The following is a 21,296-nucleotide window of genomic DNA, read 5'->3' on the forward strand; positions in this document are numbered from 1 at the left end:
GCCCCGGGACCCGCCTACTACACTCAGCCCTGGGACTTATTGTTCCGGGAAGCCGCAGGCTAGGCCCGGCCCGGCCCGCGGGTTGCACCCGCCCCTGCCAGGGTCGGCGGGCTGGGGCTGGCGCGCCGACTGGCGGCCGGTGGGCTGCCTGTGCGTGTCCCTTTAAGAGGCTGGGCCTGCTAGGCTGCAGGGCGGGTGGGGTGTGCGTTGCTCCGGGAGTGTGTGAGGGAGAGAGCGGCGGGCGGTTGCCGGAGGGAGGGAGGGAGGGAGAGAGGGAGTGAGCGGCGAGCCAGCCAGCCAGCGACGCGGGCCGCCCCTGCCGCCGCCGCGATCGGACCAGCGGCCTCCTCCCCCTCCGGTCCCCTCCCCCGCATCGGCCTGCCGCGGGGAGGGGGGCTAGCGTCGCCGCCTCCAGCTGCTCCTCATGAAGCAGCTGCCGTCGCAGCCGCCACCGAAGATGGGGGATTTCTACGATCCCGAGCACCCGACCCCTGAGTAAGTCTCAGGTCCGCGGCCTCCCATTGCCGTTGGTCGCTTCAGCCGAGGGCGGCGCGTCCTGACCGACCGCTGGCGGCGCGCGGAGTAACGGGCCCTGGGCGGCTTCGCGCGGTCGTGGTGGGGAGCAGGCCGGGCGCAGCCACTTTGAGGCCACCTCGCTTGGCCTCGGCTGGCCGGGCGGTTGGGCCTGGCGCGGTTACCGCTGCTCGCGTCGCAGCGGCAGTTGGGGAGGCCCGGTGGGGGAGGGGCGGCTACGGCCTCCACTGCCGTTGCCGCGTCCTCAGTCGCCCGGCCTAGGGCCCGGCGCTGCCCTCATCTCCTCCAGGACGCTCTGAGGCGCCCTGAGCTTCTGGTGCAAACCGCGGTGCTTAGTCCGAGGCGCCGCTGAGGCCAAAGTCGGCTCTAGGACGCCGGCGAGTATAGGCCGAGAATCCCCGGGCTCGGGTGGAAGCTCGGCCCGTCGCCCGGCCTACCGGTGACGGCAGCTCCGACCGGAAGGGCCTAGCGCGCGTCTCCCGGCTGCGATTCGCGGAGGGGCCCCGTGTTGTAGTCTTGGCTTTGATTTTTTTCTTTTCCCTTCTTGGGCGCTCGATCCTGGTCCAGTGGTGCTGTGAGCTTCACATTCTGCACCTTTGGGTTTTGTAATGGTGGCGAGGTTTGCCTGCTCCCGTTGTTGAGGTGACACCAGTTTTGTTTTTTGCTTTTAGCTGAAAGTGAAAACCCGACAAGCGTTTCTTTTCTCGATTATGAGGTTTAAACACTTTGGCATACTATTTCTTAGGTAACTGAATCTTACCTACAAGGATGACTTTGTACTGCGTGTGGAGATTTGATTAAGAGACCCAAAAATCTTTTTGCATAGTCTTCTCTAAAGAAGATAGTGTTCTTATAATGCGAAATATAGTTTTGTCCAATATAGTTTCTTTTCAGCATAGTACACTTTTATATTCCTGTTGGGCAGTATCTTCTGATGGCACATCAAGCTTCCATTCCAGTCACATTTGGTGATAATACTCCTGTAATACCACCTGAGTTGACTTAGGATTGTAGGCAGTCTGGGCTGCTTACTGAAGAAGGCCTCGAAACAACAAAAGGAGACAAGAAGAAAGCTTCTACTTCAGAGTCTGGAGTCAGTACCTTCCCTAAGCCCTCACAAGATCGTTTGTTGGTTTTAGATAAATGGTCTCACCTTGTTGCCCAGGCTGGTCTTGAGTTTACTGAGTATCCCGGGCTAGCCTTGAACCTGGGATCCTCCCTCTTCAGCCTCCTGGCTGCAGGGATTTCAGTACAGGTGCTGGCCACTAACCGACTTGAAAAAAAACCATTGTTTAACTCGATTTGCTCCTATTGATGTCTACATATAAGAGCACACAAAATTCACTTCAAAGTTAACATTTGTTTTTATAGGGATTTCTAGTGACTGTTAAATGTTTATAACTAAAGTATGACACATTGCATACTCTTTGGAACCTTTGCCAAATTTTTTCACCTTGGTTGAGAAATGTCTGGATCTTCCATGATAGTTCTTTGGTATTGTAACACAAAAGTGTGGTGGCGCAAGCTTTTAATCCCAGTACTCTGGAGGCAGAGGCAGGTGGATCTCTGTGAGTTCAAGACCAGCCTGGTTTACAAGAGCTAGTTATTTCCAGGACAGCCTCCAAAGCCACAGAGAAATCCTGTCTGGAATAAAACAACAAAAAAAGTTATTTTGTTGGAGTGTTGGTTATTGCCACACAAAAAGCAAAATCCCTATGTTGCTTTCAAAAAGTATAAAAATGTATTGGGAGAATTTGACAGCCAGCTTTCAAAATAAGAGCAGCCTGGGTAGTCCCATCTTGCTTTCTTTGGTGCCTGCAGACACCCTCCCGCATCTTGGTTCTGTCTGCACTCTGCATCATTGAATAAATGTTGATTGAGTGCTTCCCTTGTACAAAGTAACATGCTAACCTGGGAAGGCAAACAGCCTTTCGGTGACTTTTCCCAGGTTGCATGGTGAAGTCTAGAAGCTGATAGGATTATATCCTTTTTTTATTGGCGGAAAATATTTTTCATAATATGTGGGAAAGGAGTCAGAAGTATATCTTTGCTGTGCAAGTGAGGAATAATGCTTGTTGGTTTTCACAGTCTCTGGAGATGTTAGTGCTTTTCTGGCTTTACTGCTCCAGAGTTTTTAATAGTGATGAGTAAATTCTGATACATGTGTATTTTTTCCTGTTTATTAACCTGTAGAGGCTACAAAATGTTTTCTTAATACTGGACTGAAGATGGTGGTAGGCTCTTGAACCATACCACCTGTTTTGCATACGAAGAGAATGAGGCCTGACCAAGCAGTGAGAAGGGAAGGGAGCAGACCGTGTGAGGAAGTATGGTTAAAACGGGAAGGAAGCACAGGCCAAGTGAGAGCGGATCCCAGAGTCAGACAAACCTGGGCTTGAACACTACTAACCCTCAGACAAATGACACCCTCGAGCGTGCGTTTTCCCATTTTGGAATGGTTATCCTAATGGTAGCAACTTACTGGGGCTTTGGAAAAGATTACATAAAATAATAGTGAGCAGCTTTTGGCATAGAGGGTGGTATGTGCAAGTACTTTTAGATAGGATTATTAGGGAAAACTGAGAGGTGATTTAAGATAAAAGATGAAGTTGACTGAAGTTGAGGGGAAACATGGTTGTGACGGAGGCAAATGATTCCCTTTCAGCCTTGGGATAGTTTGAAATGGTTCTTTGAAAAAAGAGAAGTTGAGGTAAATGTAAATTTGTTTTGATTAGAGTTTGAGTTGGGGCCTGATGGTCTGTATTTGTCTTCCATTCACTCTTTAGTCAGATGCATGTGTGTAGGCCTTGGTTTTTCTTAAAGTGTGAATGAAATTATAGTCAGGTGAAATGGCTATAATCATTTGAGTAACTGTATTAAGTGTCCATTATAGTGTAGGCGTAGATATTGAGGTCATAGTACATCCAATCCTAGTCTTCAAAGGCCTGTCATAAAGGAGACAGACAAATGATAAAAAGGTGGCTTTTTGCTTTTTTTCTTAAAACACAGGTCTATCTTTTACTAAAGGTTGGTACAATAGGAACAACAAAAGAAAATTGTCCTTGTGAAGTTTACATTCCAGTGAGGTTAATAAACAATAAACTATGCAGAATGGACAAAGGTAACATGCCTTAGGATATCCTATAGAATATGAGTAGTTTGTTATTGTTAAAGGAGTCACAATATAAAATGGGGTAAACTGGTAAGCATCTTTGAGAGAGTAATATTTAGGCAGAGATGTGTGTGGCCGGGTGGTGGTGGCATGTCCCTTTAATCCCAGCACTCAGGAGGCAGAGATAGGTGGATCTCTGAGTTCAAGGCCAGCCTGGTCTACAGAGTTCCAGGACAATCAGGGCTATATAGAAGCTACCCCCTCCCCCCAAAAAGGTGTGTGTGTGTAGTGGGGAGTTGGGGGCAACCATTATAATTCAAATAGAGGTAATAATGTGCTGAGGCAGCACTAGCTCTTCTGAGTGTGGCCAGAATAGAATGAGAAAGAAAGGGACCATAAATAGGTTCACAGTTGGACAGATGCATATTTCATAAAGCTTTGTAGGGACATTCCAAAGATTTGGCTGGGGTTGTTGGATTGACTTTTTTTTTTTGTTTGAGAGGAACCAAGCCTGGCTTTGAATTCTTGAGCTTAAATGACCTTCCTGCCGCATCTTCCTGAGTATTGGGACTGCATGTGCACCCCACTGAGTTTTAATCAGAGGAATGATATGATTTGCTTTCAGCCTCAGAAGGATCATTTGTAGCATTGCAGAGAGGAACAGAGTGGAAGCCTGAAGACTTGTAAAGAAGCTAGTAATCCAGAAGAGAGTTGCTGGTGGCTTATATCAAGGTAGTATCTGAGCCCAATGTATGTTGAGGACTAAATATGATTTGTTAACACATGTTACGTGAGAGAAATTAATGATGATTCTAAGGGTTTTGGTCTGCCAGTTAGAAACTTGTCCTCCACTAAGTTAGGGAGAAAGAGCAGGTTGAGATTGGTAGCTTTTTTTTAGGCATAGTAAAGTGGAGATGCTTGTTAAGATATTTAGGTTGGATTGTTGCACAAGTCGTGTTAAGGGAAAGCTCTAAACTGGAAATAATTTTTTTTCATGGTTTTTCAACACAGGGTTTTCTCTGTGTAACAGCCCTGGCTGTTCTGGAACTCATTCTGTAGACCAGGCTGGCCTCTAACTCACTGAGATCCGCCTGCTTCTGCCTCCCAAGTACTGGTAGCAAAGTTATAAACCCAGCTGGAAATAAATTTGTAGTCATCTATTTAGATAGTGTACAAAACCACCAGACTGGATGAGATTACCAAAACATCCACTGTAGAAAAATAAAGGCCAAAAATTCATCTGGGTTTATAGTCTAAATAAAATCTTAGTATGTAGCCAAGGCTCATGTGAACTCCATGGTTCCTGTGCCTCTGCGTCCTAAATGCTGAGAATATAGGTGACACCACGAGGCAAGGAATGCTGTTTTGAAGCTCCTCTATGAAGATTTAGTGTGAGCTTTTGTTGGTGTTTGCTGTTGAGACAGGATCTCACTAGTACCTCCTGGTGACCTTTACCTCTTACCTTGGCCTCCTAAAGGCTAGGATTACAGGTGTGTACCATCAATCAGCCTGATAGTGCAGACTAGAAATACTACTAGTGATTGGTATGTCTGAGGCAGGAAGATCAAATATTGAAGGCATGGTTGGGTTACTGGGTTAATTCAAGGTCAGCCTTAGCAACATGGTAAGACCCTGTCCTGTCCTCCAACCCCCCAGGGTTTCTCTATATTGTTTTGGAGGCTGTCATGGAACTTGCTCTGTAGACCAGGCTGGACTTGAACTCATAGAGATCTGCTTGCCTCTGCCTCCTAAGTGCTGGGATTAAAGGTGTGCACCACCAACGCCCGGTTAAGACCCTGTCTTAAATCATAATCATGCTGGTGATAGAGTTCAGTGGTTGAACATTTGCATGGCATGCACTAGGCCCTGGATTCCAGCCCCAGTATGGTGGTAGGGGAAGTGTGCGCCACTGTGTCCAGCATGATATATTTTATTTTATTTTTTTGAGACAGGGTCTTATTATGTAGCCTTGGCTGGCCTGGAACTTATGTGTAGACCAGGTTGGGTTCAGACTCACAGAGATCTGCCTGCTTCTGCCTCCTGAGTGCTGAGATTAGAGGCCACCATACCTGGCAATTGATGATGATTTTTTTGTAAAGATTTATTTATTTATCATGTATACAGTGTTCTGTCTGCATGTTGCCTGCAGGCCAGAAGGGAACACCAGATCTCATTACAGATGGTTGTGAGCCACCATGTGAACTCAGGACCTCTGGAACCTAGTGTTCTTAACCTCTCTCCAGCCTTGTTATTGTTGTTGTTATTATTATTATTATAGCTGTTGCTGTTTTAGCAACTCTGTAGACTAGGCTGGCATTGAACTCAGAGATCTTCCTGCCTTTGTCTCCTGAGTGCTGGGATTAAGGGCGTTCACTATCATAGTCTGTTGTTATTTATTAATAGGTATTTTTTTTTTTTTTTTTTTTTTTTTTGGTTTTTCGAGACAGGGTCTCTGTGGCTTTGGAGGCTGTCCTGGAACTCGCTTGGTAGTCCAGGCTGGTTTCGAACTCACAGAGATCCGCCTGCCTCTGCCTCCCGAGTGCTGGGATTAAAGGCATGCGCCACCAACGCCTGGCTATTAATAGGTATTTCTAATAATAACTTTTGAGCTCTAGTATTGTTGTTCCATGAGTCTTGTTAGTTGTGCTGAGAAGACAGAGTAGTCAATGACAGACAGCAAAAGATGACCAACTTGGGTTAGAGACTCACTGAACAATTTCTGTTTAAGGTAACTATAGTACCTTAAAACAAGAAGATAAAATAACAAAAACTAGAATAGTACCTTATTTTTATAATGCACTAAAAACTATTATAAGATGTAGAGAGAGTTTATATCTAGAATCACAAACAGGTTTAGATCTTTTTTTTTTTTTTGAGAAAATCTAGGTTGTAAGTTTCATTAAAAATTTTTTTTGGCCGGGAGGTGGTGGCGCACGCCTTTAATCCCAGCACTCGGGAGGCAGGCGGATCTCTGTGAGTTCGAGGCCGGGCTGGACCTACAGCCTCCAAAACAATACAGAGAAACCCTGTCTCATAAAACCAAAAAAAATTTTTTTAGATTTATTTGACTCATGAATGCTTTGCCTGTCTGTGCACTGCATGCATGCCTGAGGAAGCGGTGAGCCTCCATGTGAGTGCTAGGAATTGAACCTGGGTCCATCACCAACTCTTCAACCCCTCATTTTGTTTTTGGTACAAGATTTTGCTGTGTAGTCCAGGCTGGCCTGGAAATTGTCTTCCTGCATTAGCCCCTAGAGTGCTGGGGTCGGGATTATAGACATGTGCATAGAGAAACCATGATAGAAAAACTCAATTTCCACCATCTCAGGTTATAATAGTATAACATATTTTAAGACTTTCCCAATCCTTATGACTCAATTTAACAAATACTTGCATAGACATGAGCCTAGATTAACCACCAGTAATAGAGATTTTGCTATTTGTATTACTTTCCCCTAATTTGTGTGTGTGCGCGCATGTATATGAAAATCAGTGAGCAGTCTATATGTCTGGGTGGGCATGTGAACGCTGCACTGAATGTGGAGGTCAGAGAAGCACTTTTGGGAATGAGTTCTCTCCTTCTAATGTGAGTTCTAGGGATCAGACAGAGGTGGCGAGCCTTGCTTTTTACCTGGTGGGCCATTTTACCAGCCTCTCAATTTTTTTTGAAACATATTTTTGGCTGAACTGTTAGCAACATCATCACAACAAGATCCTTCTTATTCCCTGAGTGTTTTAATATATGACCTTAAGGCATCCTCTTAGCACATTCAGATAACTTAATATTTGTAATCATACCATTTTTTCAATCTCCCAAGTATATTTGTATTTAAAATTTGGAGGTAGTTTACAATTACCTGTATTTGCTAAACACAAATGAGGCATTTTACAAACAGTAAAGTCTGGTAGTCCTTTTGTTTCATTTTGGTCAGAACCAGTGGCTACTTAGTGTCTTTTCCAGCTGAGTAAATAAATTGGATATTTCAATTGAGTTCTAAAGTTGGTGTGTCTCAAAAGCTGCCTTTTAGAGTGCTTTTTCTGTCAAATGCTAACATCTTGCTAGTGAAAATAGCTTTGGGATGATGTGGGTGTTGATAAGAATATAATTGTGCAAACAGGCCTGATAGAAGGCTGCTTCCTGGGAACACTGCTGTGAGCTTGCAAGAATTTGGAGCAAGTGGTGGTTTTTGACTGTAGCTCTTGCTACTGCCCACTTCCTTGCCAAGTATAGTTAGACCTTCTCTTTAGGAAGGGTTATGTAGTGATTCTAAGTGTTGTTTGTGAAACATGTTGTAACTTATATTTTTTAGTCTCTTGTCTGATATTTTTGGCTTCTTGGTAAGTAGGTATTACTCTTTGAGTAGTCAGACAACACCAGGTTTGACACATAAGAGTGTAAAGTAGAATAAATATTTATTAATTATATAATAGGTTTTATAAAGTAGAATAAATATTTATTAATTATATAATGGCTATGGAAACCCTTTTTACGGAAACCATTTATTCTATTCTTCAACATGCACAAAAGCTAGTTTTATTTTATATGTGTGTGAGTACCTATGTACCTGTAGAGGTCAGGGACAACTTTTGGGAGTCATTCCCTTCTGCCAGTTGAGTTCCAGGGATTGAAATCAGATTGTCAGATTTGGTGATGGGTGCCTTTACCTGCTGAGACATTTCATTGGCCCTACTTTTGTTTTCCTGGGTTTTTGGTTTTTTTTTTTCTTTTGAGACAGGGTTTCTCTGTGTAACAGCCCCAACTGTGCTGTAGACAGGCTGGCCTTAAAATCACAGAGATCTGCCTGCCTCTACCTCCCCGAGTGTTGGGATCAATAGTGTGTGCTAACACCGCCTGGTCTGTTTTCCTGTTTTTTGAGGTAGGGTGGGTTTCCTCTGTGTAGCCATGGCTGTCCTGAAACTTCCTCTGTAGACCTTGATTTTTTTTTTTAAATTGTCAGGTTAAAAGTATGACTACCATTAATTTATCTATTCCTAGGGCAACTGTGTGAATTGTAAAACATGAGCTACATATTTTGTAGTACTGCTTCTGTGCTGAAAGTATAGCTGAGTTATTTAAAGTAAGGAGGTGAATTTTATTAACACACAATAAAGTACCTAATTAGAAACTGGTAAAAATGTAGGGCTGGAGAGGTGGCTCAGCAGTTGAGAGCCTGGCTGCTCTTCAGAGGACTGGGGTTTAATTCCCTGCACTCACATGAAGCTCATAACTGTGACTCCAGTTCCAGGGGATCTGACACCCTCACACAGATGTACTTGCAGGCAAAACACCAATACACACACACAAAATCAGGGTGTGGTGGTGCACCCCTTTAATCCTAGCAGAGAGGCAGGGGGATCTCTGTAAGTTCAAGGACAGCATGTTCTACAGAGTTCAAAGACAGCCAGGACCATACAGGGAAACTCTGCCTTGAAAAAAAAACCAAAACAAAACCAAAAACCAAAACCAGAAAGAAAGAAATTGGTAAAAATGTGCTGCAAGCTGGGCTGTGGTGGCAGAAGCAGGCATATCTCTGAGTTCAAGACCAGCCTGGTTTACAAGAGCTAGTTCCAGGACAGCCTCCAAAGCAATAGAGAGAAACTCTGTCTTGAAAAAGCAAAAAAAAAAAAAACCAAGCAACAACAACAAAAAAGTGCTTCAAAAGTTCCTTTAAAGTAACCATAATAGGCATACTCTATGGTAACTTTACCAGGCCCATTAAAAAACAAAACTTCTATTATGTAATAAAGGAAGCCAGTTGTGCAATTATAAGCAATATTGGTTATTATACATGTGATGTATATTACACATTAACAATAGTTTGTGTGAGAAGCAATGCTACTAGCAGATAAGAACACATTAGAATAGTGGTGGCTGAATAGAAAAGAGTTTACTGAATTACATTATTGGTTAGGTGCTTTAGAATAATAGTGTGACTACCAGGGAGAACCTAGTGTTCTTTGTTGGAGTACTTTTTTCTTTGCTATTAAAGAAGATAATGGTGTGGTACTAGACATTGAGAAATGAGGGGCAGGAATTAAAAATCTGTGATAGCATATTTTTCAGCTAAGCATATGCTTTCTGGAAATTTTGTTAGCTGTTTTTATGACATTCACTGTAAGCATTTTTGTTTTCACTGTTATTTTTCTATATGAGTGAGGATTTTATTTTTAGTTATGAATATATGTATATTTATGTGTACATGAATGCAGGAACCAGAGGTGTCAGTTCCCCTGGCAGTTGGGAGCCATTCTGTGTGGGTGTTGGGACTTGAACTCCTAACCATCCTAGACTCATTCTGTAGACCAGCCTGGTCTCCAACTCAGAGATATCCTGCCTGCTTCTGCCTCCCTAGTACTGGCATTAAAGTCGTGTGGCACCACTGCCTGGCCATCCCCAGCTCTTTTTTAAAAAACATTATTATTGTTATTATTTTACACACACACACACACACACACACACACACACACACACACACACACACACACACACACACATACATCCTGACTGCGGTTTCCCCTCCCTTTTCTCCCAGTCTCTCCCCCTACCTCTTCCCTGCCTCGCCCCCACTCCTCTCTGGAAAAGGGCAGGTCTCCCATGGATATCAACCAAACATGGCATATCAGCTTACACTAAGACTACCTCCCATTGTGTTAAGACTGGAGAAGGCCACCCAGTTTGAGGCAAAGCATCTCCAGTTGTTTTTTTGGGGGGGGTTTCGAGACGGTTTCTCTGTGGCTTTGGAGGCTGTCTGGAACTCACAGAGATCCGCCTGTCTGCCTCCCGAGTGCTGGGATTAAAGGCATGTGTCACCACTGCCAGGAGCATCTCCAGTTGTTAATTTCCTGATTTTTAAGATGATTTCAATGGTTGCTAATATTAGAGCCTTGCTAGTTTAGCATTCATCTGTTTCTTGCTGTTTTGTTGTGGACCTAAGGAAATCTTGTACTTTGATGTACTAGAAAATTTGAGGACTATGATGAGTGTTTTATATATAATATAAATTGGGTATTCTTTTCATTTTACTGTCATGGATCATGGATGAATATTTTTTTCAAAGATTTATTTATTATGTGTATAGTGCTCTGCCTGCATGTTGCCTGCAGGCCAGTGGAGGGCACCAGATCTTATTACAGATGGTTGTGAGCCATCATGTGGTTTCTGGGAATTGAACTCAGGACCTTTGGAAGAACAGGCAGTGCTCTTAACCATTGAGCCATCTCTCCAGCCCGGATGAATAACTTTTTAGACATCAAAAAATTGAGTTCCTAGAAAAATGAAAAATGTAGACACTGGGTTAGAAAGATGACTCAGGGTAAGTACAGAAGTTTTGGGTCCTGGTCTCACTTGGCCGCTCACAACCATCTGTAATTCTAGTTCCGGAGGATCTAACACCCTCTTCTGGCCTTCACAGGCACCAGTCAGTCAGTCACTTACTGCACACACACACACACACACACACACGCACGCACGCACGCACGCACGCACACGCGCGCGTGCAACCAAAACATCCTTACACATAAAAAATTGTAAATTTAGACATTGAAAATAATTGAGCCACTGAACAGTTATTTTTTGATTGTCCTGGTGGTTGCGCATATCTACATGGGATGAAATTGTGTAGAACTGTTTGTGCACAGAGATGAATTTTAGTCCCATTAAAAAAATAATGATGCTGGGCGGTGGTAGCGCACGCCTTTAATCCCAGCACTCGGGAGGCAGAGGCAGGCGGATCTCTGTGAGTTTGAGGCCGGGCTGGACCGACAGCCTCCAAAACAATACAGAGAAACCCTGTCTCGAAAATAAAAACAACAATAACAACAAAAATAATGATAAGATTTTGGGGCTGAAGCCGGGCGTTGGTGGCGCACACCTTTAATCCCAGCACTCGGGAGGCAGAAGAGGCAGGCGGATCTCTGAGAGTTCGAGACCAGCCTGGACTACCAAGCGAGTTCCAGGACAGCCTCCAAAGCCACAGAGAAACCCTGTCTCGAAAAACCAAAAAAAGAAAAAAAAAAAAAGATTTTGGGGCTGGAGAGATGGTTAAGAGCACTGGCTGCTCTTCTGGAGGTCCTGAGTTCAATTCCCAGCACCCACATGATGGCTCACAACCATTTATAATGAGATCTGGTGCCCTCTTCTGGCCTGCAGGCTTACATGGAATGCTGTATACATAATAAATAAAATCTTTAAAAAATGACAAGATTTAATGTAGTGGATATGACAGACTTTGGAGATCCCCCATGAAGGTCCTCACCCTCCCTGGAGAGTCGAGTGGGGGTTGGGTGAGGGGGTTGGGGGAGTTGGTGGGGATTGGGGGGAGGAGGGAGGGAGAAGGAGCTGGGATTGAAGCAAGCTTGTTTTTAATAAAAAAAAAAAGATTTAATCTAGTGAGCAGTAATGTATGGTCCTAGTTAGATTTAGTTGTCAATTTGAGACAGCCTAGAGTCGTCTTAGAGAGTAAAGCATTGATTTAGGAGTTGCCCAGATCATATTGGCCTGTGGGCAGCACCATTTTTTTGGGCAGATGGTCCTGGCCTATTATAAGAAAGCTAAGCTTGAGCCGGCCAGCAAAACAGCAGTATTCTTCCATGGTTTCTGCTTGAGTTTTGCCCTGACTTCCCAGGCTGATGGACTGTAACCTGGAATATAAATTGAATAAACTCTTCCCCCAAGTTGCATTTGATCAGTGTTTTATCACAGCAACAAAAATCAAACTAGAACTTGACCCAATATCAGTTTACTGATTTCATAGTGTGCTTATTAAGCCATATGGTTACTGTTGAGAGTTGGGTAGAGTACAAGAATACTTTTTGGAACTTTCTCTGACTCTTGGTCAAGGTCACTTTGTTGTAAAAGTTTCTGGTTGCGGCTCAGTTTCACTGAGATAAAAAGCAGTGAGTTGACTGGCACTGGCCTGGAATCCATTTAAATAGATTGCTCTTCCCTTCGCTACTTCTCATACCCAAGCCATCCTTCTGTCTCGTCTCTTACCACAGTCCAAATTTACTTACTGTGCCCGGGTCCCAAGAATACAGGAAATGAGCAAAATGTTTATTCAAATAGAGAAGACTAGTGTAATTAAAGAGTTTTTATACATTTCTAACAAACCACTAACAGCTCTCATTTATTAAACATTTTATGCCAATGTTGTGTGGAGGGTGTTAGACACATTCTCTATGATAAATACAGTATTGCTATCAGTTTTATACATCTCTTCTGTAGCCTCTACTTTTTGGGACTAACTTAGTTTAGAAAATGTTGGAATTTATTCAAATTTAGTCTGACTTTTTTTTTTTTAACAATTAAGCCTTTTGTTTTGTTTTCGGTTTCACAGTCCCTTGTAGTCCAGGCTGACTCACTGTACAACTGAAGCTGGCCTTATCCTCCTGCCTCTGCCTCCTGTGACAGGCCTGCATTACCATATTTGAAGTTTTGCTTTTATGAAGCAGGGTGTTACATACTATATATCTCATTCTGGCTTTGAGCTGGTCATTCTCCCACCTCTTCCTCCTGAGTGCTGGGATTACATTACAGACTGGCCTACAAGGTAGTTAGGTGTTTTTTGTTTGTTTGTTTGTTTGGTTTTTGTGGGAGGGGTAGATGGGAGGTTTTAACACAAAGTTTCTCTGTAATCCTGATAGTCCTAGAACTCATTTTGTAGACCAGGCTGGTCTTGAACTCAGAGATCTGCCTGGCTCTGCCTCTTGAGTGCTGGGATTAAAGGTGTATGCCACTACTGGCCTGATTTAGGTAGTTTTATATCTTTTCTTGTTAAGATCTCACCTTCCTCCACACTGTTTCTTTCTTTTGAATCTCACAGTAAATGATCATAAAGTATAACTACATGCTGTTTCGTAAAGGTTAATTTATAGAAATATTTTTCATAGCAACAATATTCTCTGGTTATTCATGTTTTCTATTTATTATTGGTGAGTAAAAGTTCTTACAACTCAATTTTGGTAATTCTGCTTGTGCACAATCACAGATAGCTGAGTGGGCCTTAGTAGTATAATGAATATCCCTCCAACCGTGTTCTCATCCAGGCTTGACAGTTTTACCATTTTTGGTTTTGTCTATTCATCTCCCTTAGAGCAACCCAAATATTTTTCTTCCTCTCCCTTCCTCCCTCTTTCCCTCAAGTAGTTTAGGATGGCCTCAAACTCTCTGTCCTCCTGCCCCTGCTTCCCAAGTGCTGGTTTACTGGTGTTTATTACCATACTCAGCTTTTAGAATATTTTTTTGGGGGGCGTGTTGAGACAGGGTTTCTCTGTGTAGCTTTGGAGCCTATCCTGACACTTGCTCGTAGACCAGGCTGGCCTCGAACTCACAGAAATCTTCCTGCCTCTGCCTCCCAAGTGCTGGGATTGAAGGTGTTTGATACCACTGTCTGGTTTAGAATCATTATTTAAAGTAAATTGTTTTTTTACTTTATATGTATTGGTGTTTTGCCTGCATGTATGTCTGTGTGAGAGTGTCAGATCATAGAGTTACAGACATATGGGTTAGCTGTCATATGGGTGCTGGGAATTGAACCTCAGTCCTTTGGAAGAGCAGTCAGTGCTCTTAATCTCTGAGTCATCTGTCTAGCCCCAAGAATCATTCTTATTCATACCAAACAAATAGGTATAATGAAGGAAAGAGTTCTTTGTGTATAAAGATAATAGTGTTACAGATTTACTTTCATTGTTTTTATTTTGAAGGTGTGTTTTTTGTTTTGCTTGTTGCAGTAGGGGTCTTGGGATTAAAACCATGGCTTTGCAAGTTAGGCCAGCACTGTATTCTAGTCATGAAGGTAGGAATTTCTTTTCTTTTCTTTTTTTTTTTTTTTTAAGGCAGTGTTTTCTCTCTGTTGCCTTGGCTGTCCTGGAACTGGCTCTGTAGACCAGGCTGTCCTCAAACTCACAAAGATCTGCCTGCCTCTGCTTCCCCAGGGATTCAAGGCCTGTGCCACCACCGCCCGTCTGGAGATTTTTAAAAGGTGTATTTATTATTTTGTACTTCTGAGTGTTTGCCTACAAGTATATATGTGTATCACATGCATATCTGGTGCCCACAGAAGCCTAAGAGGGCATCAGATCCCCAGTGACGAGTTACAGTAGGTTGTAAACTATCATGGGTATCAGGAACTAATCCTTGAATGCAGGATTTTAAAAGCTAATTTATGGTCGATCATGGCAGTACATGCCTTGGATCCTAGCACTAGGGAGGCAGAAGCATGCAGATCTAGATCTCTGAGTTTAGGCCAGTCTGGGCCACATAGGGAGTTCCAGGTCAACTAAAACTACATAGTAAGACTGTCTCAAAAGATTTGCTATTCTGTGTAAAAAATCTGCAGTAGTTTCGAAGAGTTGACTGAGCATTACTTATTTTTGCCCTCCTGTTTAATGCCGCTCAGGTTAAGCAAGAATAGGACTGAAGACCAACATAAAGATCTCAGTCTGGTAAAGGGCAGGGATAGTTTGTGCATTCAGTAGATAAGCTTCTGTTCTTTTGTGTTAATCTCATGAGATTTTGGGAAGGATATGTAGGTTTATAGTTTTCTCTGGGAAGGTAGATGTAAATAATATAGTTTATAATTATGTTTTTATAATATTTTCCCTTGGGCACATGTGTTGATTTTTTTCAATTTTACTTTGTTTATGAATATTTTGCCTGCATATATGCTTAAGCATCACATGTATGCAGTGTCCTTGGACGCCAGAAGAGGATGTCAATGACTCTAGGTGTAGACAGTTGTGAGCTGTCTGGTTGTGGGTACTAGGAGTTGGATCAGAGTTCCCTGCAAGATCAGCCAGTGCTCTCAGTTCTTTTCTCCAGCCCCAATGTATGTGTTTGTAAAACCACAAACATTAAAGTGTTCTAACCATTATTTTCTTGAGGCAGGGTCTTATGTAGCACAGGTTGGCCTTGAATTCACTATGTAATTAAATACGACTTTGAATTTCTGATCCTCTTGGCTCTGCCGCTCAAGTGCTAGGATTATAGGCATGCACTTCCACACCTAGTTTATTCAGTCCTGGCTATTAAACTTGGTATTTTCATGTGTGTTAGACAAGCATGATGTGGGATAATGCTTTTGTACACTGTAAAGACTTGTCACTCCGGCAGGAAGTATAGGCTGGGCTACCAGACTAGGAGAATGCTGGGAAGAGGAAAGGTGGGGAGAGTGAGTGAGTCTCGCCAGTCGGACACAGAGGAAGAGGATGAGAGCACCTTACTGAGAAAGGGTACCAAGCCACGTGGCTAAACATAGATAAGAACTATGAGTTAATTTGAGTGTAAGAACTCTGTTAGTAATAAGTCTGAGCAGTAGGTCAAACAGTTTATAATTAATATAAGCCTCTGTTTATTTGGGACTGAATAGCTGCAGGACCAGGCAGGACAGAAACTTCCCTCTCTACACAAGCACTTTTTTGGTGTTGTTTTTTCAAGACAGGGTTTCTCTGTATTGTTTTGGAGCCTATTCTGGAACTTACTCTGTAGACCAGGCTGGCCTCCGAACTCACAGAGATCTGTCTGCCTCTGCCTCCTGAGTGCTGGGATTAAAGGCATGCGCCACCAACGCCCAGCTGTGTTTTTTGTCTGTAGATCAGGTTGTCCTCGAACTCAGAGATTGCCTGCCTCTGCCTCACTGGTGCTATGATCCAAGGCTTGTGCTGCCATGATTGACCCAATTGGCTTTTAAAATCCTGCATTCAAGGATTAGTTCCTGACACCCATGTGACAGATTACAACCCACTGTAACTCGTCACTGGGGATCTATCTGATGCCCTCACTCTGCTGGGACTAAAGGCGTGCACAACCACACTTAGACATGTGCTCTTTGATGAGCTACGTTCCCTAGCTCTCTTTCTGCCCTGTCCCCTTTTTGAGTCAGTGTCTTAAATAGGTAGCCCAAGATAGTTTTGATTATTGCTGTGTAATCAAGGCTGGCCTTGAACTTGTGATCCTTCTGCTTCTACCTCCCAAGTGTTAGGATTACCGGTGAATACAGCCATACCCATGACTGGGTGGTTTGAGTAAGAGCCTTGTTAATGTTGTTAGTCAGTCCCATGTCAGCCTTCTTAAGTGACTGGGATTACAGTCAAATGCCATAGGGCCTAGATTTTATTTTGAAATTTGACTCTGTCTTCATTTGTTTGTAGCCCCTCTTAAAAACAGTTTCACTTTTTTATTATTGTATGTGTGAGGGGGTGCATATGGTCAGAGGATACCTGTGAAGTGTGTTCTTTCCACCCTCCTTTATGTGGGTTCAGGGCTTCTTAAAGCCAGAACTTTCATCTGTTGAGCTCTTTCAAGACCACCATCTCCCCCCTAATGCTTTTTGGTAATTCTGTAATTTATTCATGTTTTTTTGCTACCAACTGTATTTAGGATTAAGGAAAGAAACAAAATACATAATAGCTTGTATAGCATGGTTTAAATACAAGTCACACAGTCTCTCAAATGTGTTAGAAGGTTTTGTAGATCAAAATAATAATAGATTGGATTTGAGATCTTTCCTTTTGCTTGTTTGTAATTTCATCTTTTTTTCTCTACTTGTTAGTATTTAGGCACTTGTACTGGCCTGCCCTTGGGGGTTCTGACAGGATACACTCTGAGCTGCAGCCACTAAGAGCACCACCTGTGCACATTCACTGTGTTCCCTCTGCCCCCTCCCCCTTCTCTCCTTTTGCTTCTCTCTCCTTTCTCTGCCTGTCTCTCTGTCCCTCCTCTCTTTCTTTGCCTGTCTCTTATCTGCTGCTCCTGTCCCTCCTCCTCCCCTTTCTCATTCAGTCTCCTCCAATAAAAAAAAACCCCTCTACTTAAGCTCTTTTGTGTGGCATCTTTCTCTTACCCGCCACTTTTTAAGTTACAACACTACTAACATTAGGTTGTTTTATTGTTTGTTTATTTTTGTGTATTTTCAAGGCAGTTTCTCTGTGTAGCCCTGGCTGTCCTAGAACTCACTCTGTAGGTCAGACTGACTTCAAATTCGGAGATCTGCTTGCCTTTGCCTCCCGAATGCTGGGATGAAAGGCGTGTTCCACCACTGCCCTGCCAGATTTTATCAATACATCTTTATTACATTTTTTGTCTTTTGTTATTTTAGTATTCTCTCTTTTGGGGGACTGAACCTAGGTGCCTTTCACATTTGGCAAGCGCTCTGACTGAGCTATAACCTCAGTTATTCTGTTTGAGGCAGGTCTCATGTAGCCCTTGTTGGCCTCTGGCTCACCATGCAACCAAAACTGGCCTTTACTTGTGATTTTCCTGCTTCTGTTTCTCAAGTATTGAACCCTAAAACATGCACCACCATGCCTCTCCTTCTCGGACCTTTTAATCTTTTTATTTTGAGGCAGGGTCTGCTAAGTTGTGCAGATCGGCTTAAAACTATGTAGCCCTTGCAGTCCTTGAACTTGGACTCCCTTTGCCTCAGTGTGCTTTGTAGCTTAGATTACTGGCATTGTTCATCACACTAGCCATTGCTTTGTTCTAACTTCTATAAATGCTTGCTAATAGATCAACTGAATTACTGTGTAGGCCTATATTTGGAGAGAGGATTTTTGTATATTTCTTTTAAGGAGTGCTTCAAACATGTAGTGTGTTTGAGTCTTGCCACATAGTCCACAAAGCAACATACGTGTCATACTTATGTAAATTTCCTTTTCTCATGTAGATAGTCCCCAGTGTGCCTTATTGCACTATCGCACACCAGACTAGGTATTTGAAGCTGGGCATGGTGGTGCACGCCTTTAATCTCAGCACTTGGGAGGCAGAGACGCTTGGATCCCTGTGAGTTCGAGGCCAGCCTAGTCTTCAGAGCTAGTTCCAGGACAGCCATGACTGTTACACAGAGAAATCCTGTCTCAACCTGTCCCCCCACCCCCGAAAAAACCCCCAAAACAGACTTGGTATTTGATTCTTCATAGGAATCTGTGTGTTTGTGTTAGAATATTAGGTGCTGGGATGTATGAGGTAGTAGAACTGTGATGCAGAGCACAGTATATATATTTTCTGTTTAGCAAAGGGACTAATGAATAGTTACTAAATATAATAATTAAAAAATGAGAAATTGGGACCCACCTACCCATGCATAAAAATGTGATTCATCAGAAACATATCCACTACTATTTATTCTACTTAATTGTCATCTTTTTCTATATCATACCTTATACTTATGTAACAATGAATGTTTTTTAGTTTACTTATAGGAGCAGTTAATCTTTTTAATCTTCGCCTTTTGCCTGAGGTCACTCCAAAAGTAAAACTAATTCCTTTCTTGGGATTCTTTGCATTCCTGTCTTTAAAAATTTTTTTTAATTGAGTTGTCGTAGAGTTTGCTGCTACATTGTATATATTTCAGTCTTTATATTTACTCCTTTATGTTGGAATTACTTTTGGAACAATCATATTTTGTTACTTATTAGAAAACCTAGCCTTCAAGGTGAGATGCACTTTACTTGCTTTCTAGTATTTAAGCATAATGGTTTTTCATTAGCTTCAGGAAGTAGTTGTTACAAAACTGTCACTAGGACAATGAAAAAAGGACAAGTTATTTAAGTATCTGTTTTAATAAAAAGAGCCATTTTGTTTTAAATATTTATGATTCTTTTTATTCTTTTGCATGTTTTCTTGGCTGAATGGGAATAGAGAAGAAGAAAATGAGGTAAGTATAATTGACCTTGTCTCTCAAGAAATGGCCTTTTAAGTACATTTAGAATCTAGATAAAAGCTAGAAATATTTAAAGTTAACTATTATTGTGATTGTGAAATGAAGCTAATAGTTTTGTTCAATTTTATTTTTTGGAGTTATAATAACTCATTCCAATGAGGGATATTGTATATAGCAAGACAATAATTTAAAATTTAAAAGATTCAAGAAATTCAGAAAGGTGGCAGAAACCAGTATTTCTAGAAACAGATTTTTATCTGTCTCTATTAAGTTTCTGTGTAAAATTTAATTTGAAAAGTAAATTGTTTCTTAAATTTTTGAAAACCACTGCTATATGAATAATCTCATATGTATATATAATGTAAAAGCTTTTATTTCCTTACTTGAAGTTCCTGTATGCTTTTTCTTGTTTCTTTTTTTTTTTTTTTTTTTTTTTTTTTGGTTTTTCAAAGACAGTTTCTCTGTCTAGCTTAGGCAGGCCTCAAAACTCAGGGGTTTACTTCTAGAGTTCTGGCACCAAAGGCATGCACCATTGCTCCTGGCTTTAGAACTGATTTTCAATTATACCATATTCAGGAGGAAAATTACTCATTTAAACAGATCTACAAGGATAACACCAACTGGCAAACTAAACAATAGTGGAGAGACTACACTAATAGCCCCTCCTTGATACTAGGGTTGATGACTACCCTATATGCTATCCTAGAACCTTCATCCAGGGACTGATGGAAGCAGAGACAGATACCCACAGCTAAACACTGAACTGAACTCCTGGAACCTAGTGACAGAGATGGAGGAGTGATAAGCAAAGGGGTCAAGACCATGCTGATGAAACCCACAAAATCAGCTGACCAGATAAGAGGGAGCTCTTGAATCCCAGACTGATGGCTGAGAGGCCAACAGGGGACTGATCCAGACTCCATGAATGTAGTGCCAGGAAGGAGGCCACAGAAATCACTGGGGCCTTGGGTAGTAGATCAGTGTTTACTATGGTTTATGAATGATCTTTGGGAGCCCATTCCAAATAGAGTGATGCTCTCTCAGCCTGGACACATGGGGAAGGGCCTAGGTCCTGCCCTGGATGAAATGACAGACTTTAGAGATCCCCCCCAAGGAGGGCCTCACCCTCCCTGGGGAATGATGTGGGGATTGGGGGGGGGGGTTGGGGGACTGGTGGAGGGACAAGGGAGGAGGGGTGGGAGAGGGAGCTGGGACTGACATGTGAAACATTCATGTTTCTACTTTAAATAAAAACATATTGAGAAAAAAAAACAGCCAAAATAAATTAAATAACATCTATTAGAAAAGTGTTATAGGTGGCAAAATTTTAATTTGGACTTGAATCTCTCTTGTGATATTAATCTTTAATATAGGCTTAAGGCCTGGGTGTGGTGGTGCACATCCATATATCTCTGTGAATTCCTGGCCTGCCTGGGCTACATTAGAGAGAATTTGTGTCTGTGGATTTTTCTGTTATTCTTTCAGCAACCTAGGTTACACCTTTAACTTCTGACTCCCACCATTTCCACTGGTGGTTTGTCAGAGACTTCCTTGGGTAATGGAGAACACTTCTTAGCTATGTTTGTTGTTGTTTGGTTTTGGTTTTGGTTCCTCTGTGTAGCTCTGGAGACTGTCTTGGAACTCTCTCTGTAGACCAGGCTGACCTCAAACTCAGAGATCTGCCTGCCTCTGCCTCCCACATGCTGGGACTAAAAAGGCATGCACTATTACCACTCTGTTTAGCTGTATCTTGTTCATATGGTGATATTAAAGAATAAATTAGCGCTGGGCGTTGGTGGCGCACACCTTTAATCCCAGCACTTGGGAGGCAGAAGCAGGCGGATCTCTGTGAGTTCAAGACCAGCCTGGTCTCCAAGAGCTAGTTCCAGGACAGCCTCCAAAGCCACAGAGAAACCCTGCCTCGAAAAAAAAAAAAAAAGAATAAATTAGCATTACCAACGTGTGTATAGCCCAGGCAAAGATATAGTGGTAGT

At 42.5% G+C, this 21,296-nt stretch overlaps 1 protein-coding gene across 6 annotated transcripts in view; it reads left to right on the forward strand.

The window, feature by feature from the left end:
- The first annotated feature begins 255 nt into the window (after positions 1 to 255).
- Positions 256 to 21,296, forward strand: part of Setd2 (SET domain containing 2, histone lysine methyltransferase) — a 94,773-nt gene continuing 73,732 nt past the window's right edge. For 2 of the 6 annotated variants that reach the window (XR_005874680.1, XM_040739597.1), the window contains exons 1-2: positions 260 to 495; positions 19,257 to 19,296. Coding sequence is in view for 4 of the 6 variants with exons in the window: in XM_040739597.1 (XP_040595531.1) it covers positions 425 to 495; positions 19,257 to 19,296 (111 nt within the window). In the remaining 2 variants the exon portion in view is untranslated. Of the gene's footprint in view, positions 496 to 4,271; positions 4,379 to 19,256; positions 19,297 to 21,296 lie in introns of all 6 variants that reach the window. The other 4 variants (XM_040739595.1, XM_040739593.1, XM_040739594.1 and 1 more) reach the window with 4 other exon arrangements.

This window comes from Mesocricetus auratus, unplaced genomic scaffold (assembly GCF_017639785.1).
Source record: "Mesocricetus auratus isolate SY011 unplaced genomic scaffold, BCM_Maur_2.0 Super-Scaffold_100691, whole genome shotgun sequence".
Taxonomy (NCBI): Eukaryota; Metazoa; Chordata; class Mammalia; order Rodentia; family Cricetidae; genus Mesocricetus; species Mesocricetus auratus.